At 47.7% G+C, this 15,711-nt stretch overlaps 1 protein-coding gene across 1 annotated transcript in view; it reads left to right on the top strand.

Annotated features, from left to right (window-relative positions):
• Nucleotides 1–15,711, top strand: part of ASTN1 (astrotactin 1) — a 289,754-nt gene that overhangs the window by 258,926 nt on the left and 15,117 nt on the right. Inside the window, exons 18-21 of the mRNA XM_046680397.1 lie at nt 3,681–3,814; nt 7,317–7,468; nt 8,515–8,650; nt 15,179–15,279. Coding sequence (XP_046536353.1) covers nt 3,681–3,814; nt 7,317–7,468; nt 8,515–8,650; nt 15,179–15,279 — 523 coding nt within the window. The remainder of the gene's footprint in view (nt 1–3,680; nt 3,815–7,316; nt 7,469–8,514; nt 8,651–15,178; nt 15,280–15,711) is intronic.

The following is a 15,711-nucleotide window of genomic DNA, read 5'->3' as shown; positions in this document are numbered from 1 at the left end:
TGGGCTTCTGATCATATTGCAGCAAGTTAATTCAATGGTTTTGCAGACTCTGTTGAATACAATCTGAAGTCATTAGCACATCATTACAAGCACAGTTCATTATCCAATTTTGTCTTCACTTGGTTAGATTGTACCCACTCTATATTTATACTCTGTCCTGCAAAATTTAACTCCTTGTACTTACTTAAACACAACACATTTTCTCTCGTGCTTCTGGCCCTTTAGACTTGAGACTCTCTCTCCCAGGAATGCCCTCTCCCACATTCCTGACACTGGCAAAGTCCTACTATTACTTCCAAGTTTCAACTCAAATGTCACCAGCTGTTGAAAGCCCTCCCTTACTCTCCCATGCCGACCCAGAGTCCCTTCACATAGCTCTCATTGTATATGTACATACATCTTTTAAAGCATGCATCACCTACTATCATCGTTGTTTACTCTCCTCTAGACTATGAGAAATGCTTTTTCTTCTATGGAATTCCAGGGCCTAGCAATAGTTGACACATAGTTGGCACTCTGCTGGGTAAATGAATGAATGATGAATGGGTGGAGAAATGAACGTATAGATGAACTTGGCTTGAAAGTTCAGCTGCTCTCCTTAGAGAAAAATAATAACAAAAATGGGAAAGGCCTATTTCTTTTTGGAATCAGGATTGAATCTAATAATAATTAGGTTGTAATTAACATGTAACACCTGGCACATTGTAGGTACTAAGGAAAATGTAACTTTCATTTCTCTTCCATTCCCAAAAGGGTTCCTTCTTGATTTCTCTCTTCTACCTTCATCCTCCCTTCTACAGTTACCTGTAGCCCAGGATTCAGAGAGTAGGAACTCTCATGGAATGGTGTGGATCCAAGATGGAAAGTTAAAGCTTTTGAAGAAATGGCATTTAAATGTTGGTCATCAGAAGTGTTGGTTCTTGCTCCTTTGGATTGAAAATCTGACTACATTGCTCTCCTGTTTAAAACATTTTAATGGGTTACGATTGGTCTTAGACTGTGACACACAGCCCCCTTACCATGGCCTCCACAGCCCTCCGTCATCAGCCCTGCCTCCCTCCACTTGTTGAGCATCTCTTTGCCGCCACTGCCTCTTACAGCCAGATGAGCCTTTTCTCAGTTGATTTTAGAACCAAGTTTCATCCAGGCTGAACACTTCCCCAGCTGTTGTGACCAGATGACTCTCGATCTGTCCCTCTGAGCGCAGATAAAAACTCACATCCTCGTGGAGCCCTTCCCAAACTCCTCTGTGAGATTGTCCCTACCCCTTTTCCATCCTGCCACCATTTTACTCTTTTCCTTTGGAGCCCCTACCACAGTTGTGGTTATTTGGTTATTTATGTAACTTTTGTTTGTTTGTTTGTTCATTATTTGGCTGTAAGCTTTATGTGGGCGGGGGCCGTATAGGTCTTATGCACCGTTGTACCCTTAACACTCAGCACAAGAAATGGTCCCTTGGAGGTGCTTAGCCGTTTGTTGATTGAAGACTCTAAGGCAGCAACCGCAATTCCTTTTTATCCCACCTATCTCCAAGGAAGTCTGTTTTCCTGGTTTAAAAAAACACACTTTTTAATTTGAATTAGGTTCAGTCAGGCAAAGCTTAAAGTGAGCACCTGGTGTGTACCAGGCTTCACGCTGGGAGCTGGCGGATACAGCGTTAATTGAGAGAGCTTGATGCAAAGAGCCTGAGAGGTCGAATCGGTCCCATGGGGCTCAGGTTCTGACGCTGCCCCACTCACTAGGCTGTGACCCTGAGCAAGTCACCTAATCTCTTTGACTCTAGATGTCCTCTACTGTAAGTCACAATACTGCTTATCATGGAGCCCAAACGAAAGTGTTAGCACCTAAAAGGGCCTTGTCAATTCTGCGACTCTGCTCAAATCCCAGCGGTAACCAAGAATTGGTCTCTGTTCCCTAGAGGCTCCCAGTCTGAGGAGGGGGCCAGTATGGACCCTTATTTCAACGATTCCAACTGAGATGGCCTGTGTTGAGCTCTGGAAGAATGGAACATAAGCTACCGGCTTTGGGCTCAGACATTTTGATTTTTGCAGAGTTATCTCCTTTTTTTTTCTTGTTCTCTTCTTTTTTTTCTTTTTTGTTTTTTCTTTCCCTTCCTTCCTTTCGCCCTCCTTTCCTCCTTTCTTTCTTTCCTGCTTTTAATTTTTTGGCCTAAAGTTTTCCAGGATAGCTGTTTCATTTCTCTAATTTAGCAATTCTGTGTGGGGGTGGCGAGAGCAGGACAGAGAAGAGCATCACAGGAGAAGCAGAGGCTGCAGATGTCGAGTTGCCCCAGAGTGAAATCTCTGACCTTGGCCAGCTTGGACAGCCATGTGCCCTGCGGCCAGTCTCACCCTCTCCCCCATCTTGGGCTCGCCCCCCTTGAGGCAGCGAGACCCCAAGGCAAGGTTGGTGCCTGTCAGGATCTACTTCGTCAGCAGGGAATTGCCCCTATCACAAGTTCTCTTCCCTCACTGGTCTAATTTTACTCTTTTGTCCTTTTATTTAATAGTGAATTTCTGCTGTGAAATTGTATATGAAGAATTGTTCTAGGCTTTGTGGCATTCACAGGCTTCCACATAAGACCCAACCCTGTCATTCAAAGACAATAATAACTGCTGGCATTTACCAATGATTCATGTGTACTATTTATGTGTGACTAATGTGTGCACGGCATAGTCCCTATGCTGTCCCTTTGGCATATGATATATATTATTTCATTTAATTGCCACACCAACTCTATGAGGAAAGTGCTATTTTTTTCCCCATTTTACCACTGGGGACACTGAGTGTATGTAATTTGCTCAAGGTCACACAACAGTGATAGGTGGAGCTGGAGTTCTCACGGGGCAGACTGCTCCAGAGCGCAGTTCTGAGCCTGTTTGCCACGTTGCTTCCACCTTCTACTGGGAAAGAGAGGCCTACTGCATAATTACAACCCAAGAAGAACTGCAAAGATATTGTAAGTGAGAGGAGATACCGGGGCAGGGTGAAGATAAGGATGCACAGAGAGACATTTGAGAAAGGGCTCCATGCCTCTGGGCAGAGAGAACAGTGGTCAGGGCAGGCCCCCTGAGTGTATGGGAAAGAGGTCATTCTTGCTGGAAGCTGAAGTGAGAATGATAGAACAGAATAGGAGGGACATGGGAGGTGGAGGAAGACTTGCTTCCAAGGTAATGACCTTGATCACAGGGATGAACTGTTGTACTAATGAGAGGGAGGCGCCTTTGAGGTCCTATGAGGTCTAGGCTTCCCAGAAACGATCTCCTGGGATAGGAATTTTAGATCAAAATATACTGAAGTCGGGGCTTGCCCAGTGGTGTAGCGGTTAAGTTTGCGCAGTCCCCTTTGGTGGCCCAGAGCTCGCTGGTTCAGATCCCAGGTGCAGACCTACACACCACTTATCAAGCCGCACTGTGGCAGCATCCCACATATACAACAGGGGAAGATGGGCACAGATTTTAGCTCAGGGCCAATCCTCCTTAGCAAAAAGAGGAGGATTGGTGATGGATGTTAACTCAGGGCTAATCTTCCTCAAACAAATAAAAAATAGTGGAGTGGCGCTACAGCCTACTGGCTGGAAGTTATTGAGGGCCAAGCAGAGCCTTGATGCTCTGTCTCTTGATTCTGGTGACCCAGCCCTGCTCTCTGACACTCACTCTTTTCTCTGCCCTCTCTTGAAGCTCTTGCAGGAGGCCACCATGAGCTCTCTGTGGTGCTCAGGGACTGGAGATGTCATCGAGGACTGGTGTCGATGTGACTCCACTGCTTTTGGAGCTGATGGACTCCCCACCTGTGCGCCTCTCCCACAACCTGTGTACGATTCCCCTTCTCTGCCTCTCTCTTGCACGCATGCCTCACCATTATTCTGCGAATGTCTACTATTTGCAAAGCAATAGACTGGGTCTTGGGGAACAGAAAGAAAAACATGATACATGAAAGCTGCCTTCAGGGAGCTTTCAATCTTCTTGGCACTTGAATTTCTCCTTGAAGGTGGAGAAAGTAGCACAGCATGGCTAGAATATAAGAGGGTAAAAGTGCTGCCTTAGTGGAGGACGTTAGAGATCTATAATGAGACCCTAGCTAGGCCTACACACACTTGCTGGCTGTCAGGCACTGTGTGGAGCAGCTAGGTACTGTTTTCACCCCTTCCCTCCCCATTTAAAAGACAAGGGCATGGATTCAGATGGACTGAATAATTTTTCCAAGGTCATAGAGCACAAAGCAGAGCAATGGCTAAGAAGCCATGATCTTAGCCATCATAGTGTGGCGAGAATACAACTGAGAGATGACTGTGGGTAGAACCAACAGGGCTCAGTGACTGATTGACAGTGGGGGTGAGAAGGAAGGAGAAGTTGACAATAGACTTAAGACTTATGATTTGGGTAGCTGGGAAGATGAATAGGCCACAGCTGAAAAAAGAAGTGTCAAAGGATAAACAGGTTTAAGGAGGAGGCTGGTTGTGTGTGGACCTGCCTTGGAGTTGTAGTGGGGCAGCCCTATAGAGATGTTCAGTGGTCAGAGGGAAGGATGGTCTGGAGGTCTGTAAAAAAGCACATTAGAGAACATTAGAGATAAGAAGATTTAAATCAACCCCAAAGAAATAAGAAATGAAGCCACAGCTATGAGAAAGGATGCTCCCGAATAAGTATCACTGGGAAGAGCAGAGAGTCAGAGATGAGCATTAGGGGGTATCTGCATTTGAGGGGTGAACAGAGGACAAGTGCTGCAAAGGTGGCTGAGGATAAATGTGTCCACTTTCCTTCCTCCCCGGGGAAGGCTGAACAGAACTGGCCGAGCTCATGTAAATCCTCAGGCTAGGGCCTGAGGCAGGAACACATTTTAGCCTCTAATATGGCATCTGCCATGAGAGTGAAGCACAGAAATATCATGTCTACAGAAGAGTGCTGGTAGGATGGGCTGGCAAGGCAAAGAAGGCCCGAAGTAAGGATCAGGACCCACGGTAACTGGAGGGCTGAGCAAGCAGGAGCAAGATGGCAGCAGGAAACCAGCAAGGGAGAGGCTGGTCTCAGTGAACACTGCCCTCTGGCCTGTTACATGGAAGTGCGAGTGGGCATTAAAGGGCCAGGATTGAGCAGGAAGAAAACTGAGAAAGAGGAGAACACAATAGCAGAATATCATTATAAGCCAAGGTCTTCTCTTGTCTACAAGCCTTCTCTCTGTGGGTAGTTTTAGATACACCAGCCATTGGCTTCTTGCTCTTTACAGCCATGGCTTGGACCTCTTGAATCAAAAGAGAATCAAGCTCATTATTAGTAAAAGTCTTTTCTTTGGGTAGAAAGGGAGCCAGTAGAAGAAGGTGGTGCTTCTCAACTGATTCATCAACTAACAAAGCTGCCTTTGACACATAACACTGAAGCCACCAAACAGTTATCATCAGGTGGACACAAGATCCAGCCGTTAGTGTCCTAGGGCTGATTTCATTTCTAAACCTGCATTTGCTAAATGTCAGAGCTAAAGAGCAAATTGGGCTACATTTCCATAAACAGGAACATCTATTAAGGACTTCACTTTCCTTGTCAAATCTAATCACTTCTATCAGTGGCAGACCTTAGATTTTGAATTTTTATGGGTAGTTGGAAATAGAAATGCACTCTAGTTTTATACAAGTCTATGTAAATCATACACATTTATTTCATAGTAGAGGCCTTAGTCCGTATTTTCACAGGATCTGAGTTCTCAGAAAGGTTTAGTTATTTACTTAAGCTTCCTACTGCTTTTTCTTCAAAATAGCATTCTGCATATGACTCTAATTAATGAATTTGTCAATATCTGCACTGTTTTGGGTCTATTCCATCTTTAATGTCATATGCAAACTATGCACTCCTTCATAGTAAGCCACTAAGGAGCATGTGTTTTGCATTATTTTCCCACTAGTTGAATTCCTTGCTATTGCTCCTACAGCCTCCCGTGATTTCTTGTTAAAGTTCTTATCACACATTATTATAATCACATGTATAATTGTATGTTTGTCTATTGACCATTTCATAAAAGAAGGGACTGGAGCTGGCTTGTGCACCACTGCATCCTCAGCACTGAACATATTCTTATAAGTAATGTGTGCTTAATAAATATTTGTTGAATTGAAATTGAATGTTGCTTTGGCGTCATCCATCCATCATATCTTGCCCAGTGATCCTTGAGATCAGTGACAGTCATCTGTGAGCTGAGTGGAGGCTAGAGGTCCAGGATTATGGGTGGTTATGGAATATAGGAACCAAGGATGGCAGTGAATGCAGGGATGCAAGTAAGGGAGGGAGGCTCGAACGAGCAGGAACTGGGAAAATTCCCAGAAGTCAGTGGTCTAGGAAGAAACAGGAAATTGGAAAAAAGTGAGAAACCTGAGACACACACATGACGTCAGAACTAGGCAGCGAATTGAAACCACTTGGACCATTAGGAGATCCATACGAGTGAATGTCAATGATGTTTATTGAGTCTCTTCAGGGTACAAAGAGATATGAGATGACAAGGCAAAAGAGTGGTCAAAATGGACAATTTACATGGAACGAGGAGACTATGAATTGGGAAAAGCAGGGAAAGACTAGAATCAGGAGTCAGGATATTCATAGAAACCCAAGAGCAAAGACAGCAACTGAAATCAGATCCTGAGTTTGCAGACACAGGACGTCACCCTGAGGAGAACTTGACTTGTGGCCAACCTTCTCCTACCCAGTAAAGCCCCTATGAGCATTACTGCCAAACGGAGTCTGTTCCAAGGCCCAGCCAGCAGAAGGCCTGGGAAAGAAGATATGTTAGTACCCACAGCAAGAGGGGAAGCCAGGGTCCTCCAGCAGGGCAGATTCTGGTAGTACTACAGGAATTGAGCTGACTGTGACCTCGTTAATGCAGGGCTCTCCCAGACACCACCTTCAATGGGCCTCAGTATGAGCTTTATAGGCACATTCTCTTATTTTTCAAGAGCACATCCAGATACTATATTTTCACACCCTATAAAGGGCTACCCTAAAAGCTGTACCCACTGACCCTGTAAGATGCAGGCATTCATTCATCTTTGACTCACCTACTTATTTATTTATTTACAAACATATGTTGAGTTCCTAATCTGTAACAGGCACTTAGATAAATAAAATATAGATTTCAAGGGTCTTCAAGAACCTTTACCCTCTGGTGAAGGAGACAGGCCCTCAAAGAGATCATTGTAGTGGTTGGTTAAGAAAGGTTAGAAAGAAGAGTTTATGGTGTCAATGTTGAGAAGGTGGCCAGTGGTGGTATCAGAAGACCATTACAGGTCTCCACTGGGTCCCCATTTCATGTTTCTCCCTGTCTGCGTTCAGGCTGAGACTCTCCACAGCTCACGAGCCCAGCAGTACCCTCGTGGTCCTGGAGTGGGAGCACTCAGAGCCTCCCATCGGGGTGCAGATTGTCGACTACCTCATCCGTCAAGAAAAGGTCACTGACAGGATGGACCACTCCAAAGTGGAGACAGGTAAGCATCTCTCCCTTCACAGGCTCACCTTGATCCAGGGTGGTAACAGGAAAAGAAAAATGTCCTGCCTCCTGGCTTTGTCCCAGGTCCCCCGCATCCCAGGGCAATGTGGGAGGAGTAGGGAGCAGCAGCAGCAGCCATCTTGTCCATTTAAGAGTTTTTGCATGGTGAGCATCTGACAAAGTCTTGTTTTGATTCTGTTTTTCTTTTTGTTTATAAAAGAGGTGTCCATTTCATTGCCTCTAGGCACACTCACAAAGAAACAACAATACCGTACACTAGTTATCCTAGCCCACAATTAGGAAACAATTCTGTGCTAACCACTGCCATGATTACAGACAAAAAATTCCTTTGCTAATAACCCCCCTCCAGGCAAAAGCATGTGCAAACAGATGAGCTTACCCCATGTCTTGTCCTAAAGCAAACTCTGCTTTTGCCAGGTCCAGCTAGAAGAGGGAAGTCTTAAAGGAGTGGAAACACCCCATGAAAAATGTTCCATGCCTTCGTGTTTTGCTGTCTGCACATAGGGAAAGGTCAATATAAATCAGCCCTAAAACTTACGCATGAGTGTAGTCATCAGCGGGATGGTGGCATCCACAGTCTAACTCAGGGTAAATAGCTTCTGGGGAAACTATCACCAGGCTGGGAGACATATGCACTGCCATCAGGCATAGAGAGCTGTCCACAGCTTCCTCCAGGGTCCTTTGTCCTGATGCGCACAGGTACTGTGAAGGTCTGGCAATGACCATTGACCAGAACAGCTGTTCTCAGCCCATGCCAAGAACACTTCATTAAAGAGCTTGCAGATGTGGTATACACATCTTGCCTTAGTTGTTTCTGAACTAACTATGGACAAATGGCTCTAAATTGATTAGTGAAATATGAAACAGTCAGAAAATACCATTCTTCTAGGTCTTCTTTCTCTATTAAGAATTTAAAAAGACTTGGGACCGAGCGATTTTAATGTTGAGTTCTCATTGAGTTGATCCCATTCCTCATTGCTTGGCTGTTTCTCATGTGTTTTCCATTCCTTCCCCTCTGGGCAGAAACGGTGCTGAGCTTTGTGGACGACATCATCTCTGGAGCGAAGTCTCCTTGTGCCATGCCCTCTCAGGTGCCAGACAAGCAGCTCACCGCCATCTCTCTGATCATACGCTGTCTGGAGCCTGACACCATCTACATGTGAGTGACACACACCTGCCCGGTTCTTCCTTACTCTGAAGGTCCTGAGGCTTTTAGCTGGTTCCTTTTTGCTACTTGAGTTCCTTCAGAGGCTTGGAAGCACATTTTGAGTCTTTCAAGTCTTGTCCCAATCAGCATTATAGAGAACCTTCTAGGCACTGGAGGGGGAGGACCAAGAAAGACAATATAGTCCCATCAAAGAGTTTGCAACATAGAGGCGAACTATATAAACAACCAACTTTAACCTCAGGCAGAATGAAATAAATGCTAGATAGAGGAGCAAGGAACGTGTTGTCAAAGAGAAAAGAAAGAAGCATTTAATTCTCACTAGAGTGGACGTCAGCTCACTTGGGTTGTGGAATTTCAGTAGGTAGACTAATGTTAGAAAAGGCACACCAGGCAGAGGAAAAAGCAAGGGCGAAGGCAAGGAGACATAAAGGTGAGTAGCAAGTGGTCCAACAGGGTGGAAGCATTCGGGGAGTTAAAGGGAATGGAAGAAAGGGAGACTGGGAAAATCGAGTGAATGCTGTAAGTCAGAGGAGATTATTAATTTTTTTGGAGGAAAGAAATAGAATACCAAGAACTCTGCCTTGGAAAGCTAGCTCTAGTGGTATTGAAATAGAGAGTTTATAGAGGTTAGAGAAGGTCAGCATTTTTCTTCAAAGAAAACACAGTGAACTCCTCTATCATGGCACTAGGAACAGCCCGCTTCTCTCCGGGAGCCCTTCTCCATCTCTCCCTGTGCTCTGGGAACAGTTGTAAAATCTTTGTGAGGCAGACACATAAAAGACACCAGAAGAGGAGAGATAGCGATGGAATCTAAGTCACGATGGGAAAATGTGGGGGCTAAGGCAGAATTCGTAGTGATGTAGTTCTGGAACCTTTTGACCCCATCAGTATGAAAAACATTTAACAGTTTACACAGGAGATCACAAGAATAGAGTCAAGGCTTCCAGAATAAATCATTTCCATTTCCACAGTTAAAGAGGTCAAAAAGGAAAAGCAGGAGAAATGTGAGTGGCATTGATTGCAAGATGAACTCAGATGCTCAGGCTGAATGTCTTCAGTAGAGGAAGCAGAGATGTAACCAGGGGGCCACGCTGATGGAAGTAAAATACGTGAAGAAGAGTGACGTTCTAGAGGAGCTGGAAAATATAGAGACGTAAATGATACTAGTAGGACAAAGGAAGGCAGTCCGCTTATGGTTAGCCTCAGCTCGCTTGCTGTTGGGCATTTGTGGCTCCTCATTAGGATGGGAAGAGACAAGAGGAACAAAGATTTGGGAGTGTAGACCACCTAACCTGGTGTAAAATGCCTCGAACTCAGTGAAACTGGAATGGCCATTTATAATAAGGGCTCAGTAATTCCTGTCACTAAGTCACAACTGTTAATTAGGAATTTTCAAAGTTCTAGGAGCGTGAGGCTGGCATGGTTGTCTGTGGGAAGAACCAGCTCTTCCCCACCCTGGGACCCTCCTCATGTTGGCCTGATTTGGCTTCATTTCTTGATCAAAGATCTGAAGCTGACACCTTGTCCCACTCCTGCTATCCTTGGTGAACTTTCAGTATTGCCCTCTCATGTCTTGTAAAACTTGAACGTTTGTCAATGTTGTTTATTGAAGAAGTTAGAGACAATGTGGGGGTCTGAGGGAAAAATCAGCCACCGTCCACTAGATGGCGCTGCAGTTCACACGAAGAGGCCCGTGGGCCCGCCTGGGAGGGATGCTCCACCCTCAAAGGAGCCCGGAGGCTGACTTCACTCCCGGGTGTAAGGAGAGGAGCCTGGATTAAGAGTTAAGAACATGTGGGTCCCAAGCCTGGTTTTGTTTCCAACCAGTAAGTGATTGTAAGTGAGACAAAGTTTCTGCACCTAAGTTTTCTTATCTATAAAATGGAGGAAGGCAGCCTTCATTTATAGAGTGCTCACTATGTGTGGGTGCCCCTGGGAACCCTCCCTGACCCTGTAGGATTAGGGTTATTGTTCCCATTTTACAACTCAGGAAACTGAGGTTCAGCAACACTGAGTTACTCCCCCAGAATCACACAGCTGGTTGTCTGGGGCGAGGCGGGGAGTTAAGAATCGAATCAGGGTTTGCATTTTCTTCACGTACTGGGACTCACTCCCAGCCACTCTGGCCACGGGAAGGATCTAGGAGCCTGATGTTATTACCTCACATTAAAGCACAGAGCTGGCTCTTCACCTGGGGTCCATGGCGGTGGAGCTTCATTTCAGCACAGCTGGCTTACTTTGTCATCCTGTGCATTTTATTTAATGCATTTAAAAAACGTCATTCTGAGAAGGGTCCATGATACAAAAACAGTTAGGAATTCCTGGGTGAAGGGATCGTAGGGTGTCTGGTCCAACATCTTCATTTTACAGGTGAGGAAACTGAGGCCAGGGTAGGGAAGTGACTCCCCCGCCTTCTAGCCCAACCCCAGTTCGTCACAGCATGTGCTCACAGGAGAACCACATGTGTTTTTGGGCATGTGACAGAAGATGGATAATTCAGAAAAAGGGAGCTGGACAGGAGCAGTCCGCAGAAACCGCCACCCCAGGAGGCAGAGAGTGTGACAGGGGCAGACAAAGGCATCGCTCTTGACAGGAGGCCCGGGGACACTCCACACACATCAAGTTTCAGGCCTTGGAGACCCCGGCCCTGGACCAGAGCCAGGCTGCGTGGGTTCTCTCTCTCTCACACACACACACGCACGTGCACACACATGATGCAAGTGTCATCACATGGGCTCTGAGGACGGGCTGAACAGTCGCAGCCAGGCAGCTGTGGACAGGGCCCCGAGCTTCGGACAAGGCAGTAAACCTGCTTACACAGCAGCCCTCCGGGTTGGGGCAGGCTTGTCTCTTCTGTCCAGTAATTCCAGCTAACCCCTTCCTGTCCTGCGAGAGTCAGTGGTAGAACGACGATGCTAATAGATGGAGGAGGCCTTCCTGAAATGGCCGCATGTGCCATTTCCCCAGGAGAATGTGTAAAGTCTCCCCAGACTTCAACAGTAAGAATAAGCAGGCGGCTCCTTCAGTGTCCCTCCAGGACCCAGGGAGCCGGGACAGCTGGGGAACAGCTCTTAGGGCAAGGGTTGTCTCTACTTAGAAGGCTGCGGGACGATTATATTTGTCAATAATTCCTCAATTAAGTTAAGAATAAAAGGTTATGGAAAGCATTTCCTTTCCTAATACTTTGCGTTGCTATTAAAAATAGTTAGGCCTTGGGCCGGCCCTGTGGCTGAGTGGTTCAAGTTCTGCGCTCTCCGTTTCGGCAGCCTGGGTTTGCAGGTTCAGATCCCAGGTGCAGACCTACTCCACTCATCAGCCATACTGTGGTGGCGTCCCACATACAAATTGGAGGAAGACTGGCACAGATCTTAGCTCAGGGCTAATCTTCTTCAAGCAGAAATAAAGGAGGATTGGCAATGGATGTTAGCTCAGGGTGAATTTTCCTCAGCAAAAGAAAAAACAAATAGTAAGGGCTTAGGACTCTAAGTTTTATGCAAATTGCCCCTTCAGAGTGATGTGCGAATTAATTTAAGCACAGGTGTGTTCATCCCAGCTCAGAATCCCATAGAGTTAGCTGGAACTTACTGCAAGACAGGACACAAAGCAAAGCTGCCCAGAGGAGTGGGACCAGCTGAGGCAGGGCGAGGAGCAACACCATCCCAGGCACTAAGAGAGGGCCCCTCTGACAGCCAGTTTGGTATCTGAGTCTTAGGACATTTCTCATCCCAGTCCAGGGAACCCGCTAGACATTAAAGGCCCAGAGTTAAACAATGGTGGCCTACAAAAGGTGGCTGGAGTCCAGCCACAGGCAGTCTAGGGCAGGTGACCCCTAAGCCTGTCATATACAGGCAGGCCCCATCATGTAGCCTGTCAGCAGGTAGCAAGCCTCCAGCCCTAAGCTGCAGATCCAAGGCTGTGCTCCATCTCAGCCTCAGAACCAGGGCAGCCGCTCAGGAGCGTGGGCTCAAACACACGGTTGGGGAGGGGACAGTGAAGGAAGGGAGCCCAGTGGTGAGGACTGGGGCATAGGCCAGGCTCATGCTAGCAGCCCCATGACCTTGCTGGCCAGAGGGCATCAGCCTGGGGGAGCACAGGGCTTCCTATCTCCTGACTCCAGGAGAACTGATGCAGGAAGAGGTGTCAGGAAAGAGTCTGCAGCAAAGATCAAGGGACCTACCTCTGGGCGGTGAAATCGACCTTCCTACATATCAGGGGCCCCATGGCTGGGCTCTCCAGTGAGAGAAGGGGGCTCACCTAGGCCCCAGAGGCAGTCCAGCAAGGTGTGGAGGACAATGTCCATCCTTGGACTCTCCCCCAGCACTCCTGCTCTAGGGAGGGGACATGGACGGGTGGGAGGGGAAACTTCACCTGTGTTTGGGTACCCCAGACCATGAGGTACAGGGCTACACTCTGCTCTGGCTACCTCTGGGCCCATCCCTGACGGTCTGGAGCAGGAGGGCAAAGGAGGAAGTTGAGGCTATCTCTGCCTGAGACCCCGGATGTGGCATAGAGCTTGGAAACGGAGCAGGTGCCACACGGGGCCAATCCGATGCACCAGTTTCAGGTTTGGTGGCTTCAGTTGCAATTCTAGAAACAGTACCAAGAGGCCAATCAAATGTGTTTGGGGCCAGATGATGGAAGATTCTGGTGGCTGCCATGGAAGGGATCCAGGCAGCTCACTGTGTGGGGCTGGGAGAAAAGAACCTACTGGGACCTAGGAGGAGAAGGATGGTGGGGAGAGAAGGGAAGCAGGAGCCTGGATCAGGGTGGATCAGGTCAGGGTGGGGTTTAGTACTAGGCAAGACAGTGGATCTGAGCTAAGGAGCAGGGCCCGAGGCAGAGGCGCTGGAATGGACTGAGCCACCTTGTGTGGATCAGGGGAAAGCTGAGCACTGGGTCCTGGTCTCACTGACAGTGAGGAGGCCATGCAGTCCTGCGGGAGTCCACAGGCACGGTCTGGGCCCTGCACCCACTCAGGTCATCACATCCCAAGTCCTACCAGACCAGGGCTCCTGAGCCTTCTCTGTGAGGTGCCCATCACTCCTAGGGAAGAGGACCTGGGGAAGGCAGAGGGAAGGAAGGTCACACCTGGGGAGCACAGACTCTTACATGGAACATTCTCTGGGTTTCTCTGTGGGGAGGGAGAGGTGGATGCAAGGTTGTCTTTTCTCTGCTGAAACACGTATTTCCTGGCGGTCTCATTAGGCAATTTCCACTTCTTTTCTACCTCACTAGACCGTCCAACTGTCTAAGGACCAGCCATGCTTACCTGGGCCACTCCATCTTGGGGCCTCTTTCTTTCACCTCTCTTCCTCCCTGTAACTCTGCCAAGAGGAAAGAATATCCAGACTTGCCAATAAATGCAGCCTCCCGTGGCGACACAGCAAAAAAGATAGGGACAGGAAAGGCAGCGTAACGATTTGCTTTGGACTCACTAGGTTAGTCGGTAGAGGCCCTGGGCACCAACACCACAGCTTATGTCCATGGTTATGTTCGAAATCCTCTCTGAGTAGCTGAAGCTGGAGTCTCTCTATTTTTCTCTCCATCCAGCTCCATCACCCAAGGGGAAAATTTACGTGCAGACTTTGAAAGCCAGGGCTCCATCCTCTTCCTCAGGGGACTCTTAGAACCACATCTTCCCATTGTCAGGGGTGGCGCAATGCTTCCACTGTGGACTCCTGGTCCACGGCGGGTAGCGTCTCAGTGAGGCAGAAGGAGCTACTTGGAGGAAATAGAGCCCCCAGCCACAGGCAAGTCAAGATCCCTCAACTCTGGCTGTTTTGCTTCTGACATTAAGGAGGAAAATCATCCTCAGTCCTTTGCATGAAAGCCTCAACAGAGCACAAGAGGGAACAGAACAGAATTAACATGATCCAGAGAGTGTTGCGGGTTCCAGGTACCACACTAGATCTTTCCATACAATGTAACCTCATTTCATCTCCACAGTGACCTACAAACAGTTTTATTATCATCCCTGTTTCACAGATAGGGAAAATAAAGCTCAGAGGAGTTATCTCTTACTCCTGGTGGGGAGCAGAGGCTTACACCCAAGTTCTGACCATCTGTTTCCGTAGATAGCTACTCTCACTCGGCTCAGTGGTTGTCAGAATGGAACTGGCTTCAGAATCACCCAGAAGGCATATGGCACAGATTTTCTGGTCCCCATCTCTAGAGTTCCCATCTCTGATTCAGTTGGCTGGGGCAGGGCATGAGAACTGTCATTGCTATCGAGTTCCCAGGTGATGATGATGCTGCCTTGGGGACCCCACTTTGAGAACTGCTGCTCTATACCACGATGCTTTCCATCAACTAACATACTCAAGACAGCAAATTGCATCCAAGACCCACCAGGAAGCAGTGAGAGGCTCTAGACTGCACACTTTGTGACCTGGGTAGTACGGTAAAGTGTCCCACAGGGTCGTGAGAACAGCCAGGGGCAAACCCATCTATCTAGCCAAAGCTTGGCTCTCAGCCAGGGCCTCTGGTTCTCTGATAATGATACCCTCCTCTCCCTGCCAGGTTCACCCTGTGGGGAGTGGACAACACAGGACGACGTTCCAGACCAAGTGACGTGATCGTGAAGACCCCTTGCCCTGTGGTGGATGATGTCAAAGCCCAAGGTAAGAGACACTGAGGCTAGCAGAGTCTGCAGAGGGATGCCCCAGGGACCTCCCCTCGTCATGAGGAAAGCGGGAATAAGGGAGGCGAATGGAGCAACCTGGAGTTCATCCAGGAAGGGGGAGAATTCCAGGCCCAGCACAGGAGCGTCACCTCTCCAGGGACACTCCTCAGCCTCTGCCTCTGGCAGAAATCCTCACTGTGTCCCGTTATTCCACGTTGTCAGTAAGTCAAGGAGCCAGTAGGAGATGTGATGAAAGCCCCAGGCACAAGTGGTCACATACCAGGTGCTTGGGATGTGGTGAAGGATCCGTGACCTCTGCCCTCAGGACGCCACTCAGGTCACTTACACCTTTCATGTCTTTTTGTATATCTGAAAGTTTATCTTGAATTAAAGCACAGAAAGCCTACAGATTTGGAATTAAATGCTATGT

Source organism: Equus quagga, chromosome 13 (assembly GCF_021613505.1).
Source record: "Equus quagga isolate Etosha38 chromosome 13, UCLA_HA_Equagga_1.0, whole genome shotgun sequence".
NCBI classification, from domain to species: Eukaryota; Metazoa; Chordata; class Mammalia; order Perissodactyla; family Equidae; genus Equus; species Equus quagga.
This window is presented reverse-complemented; position numbering and strand designations above follow the sequence as displayed.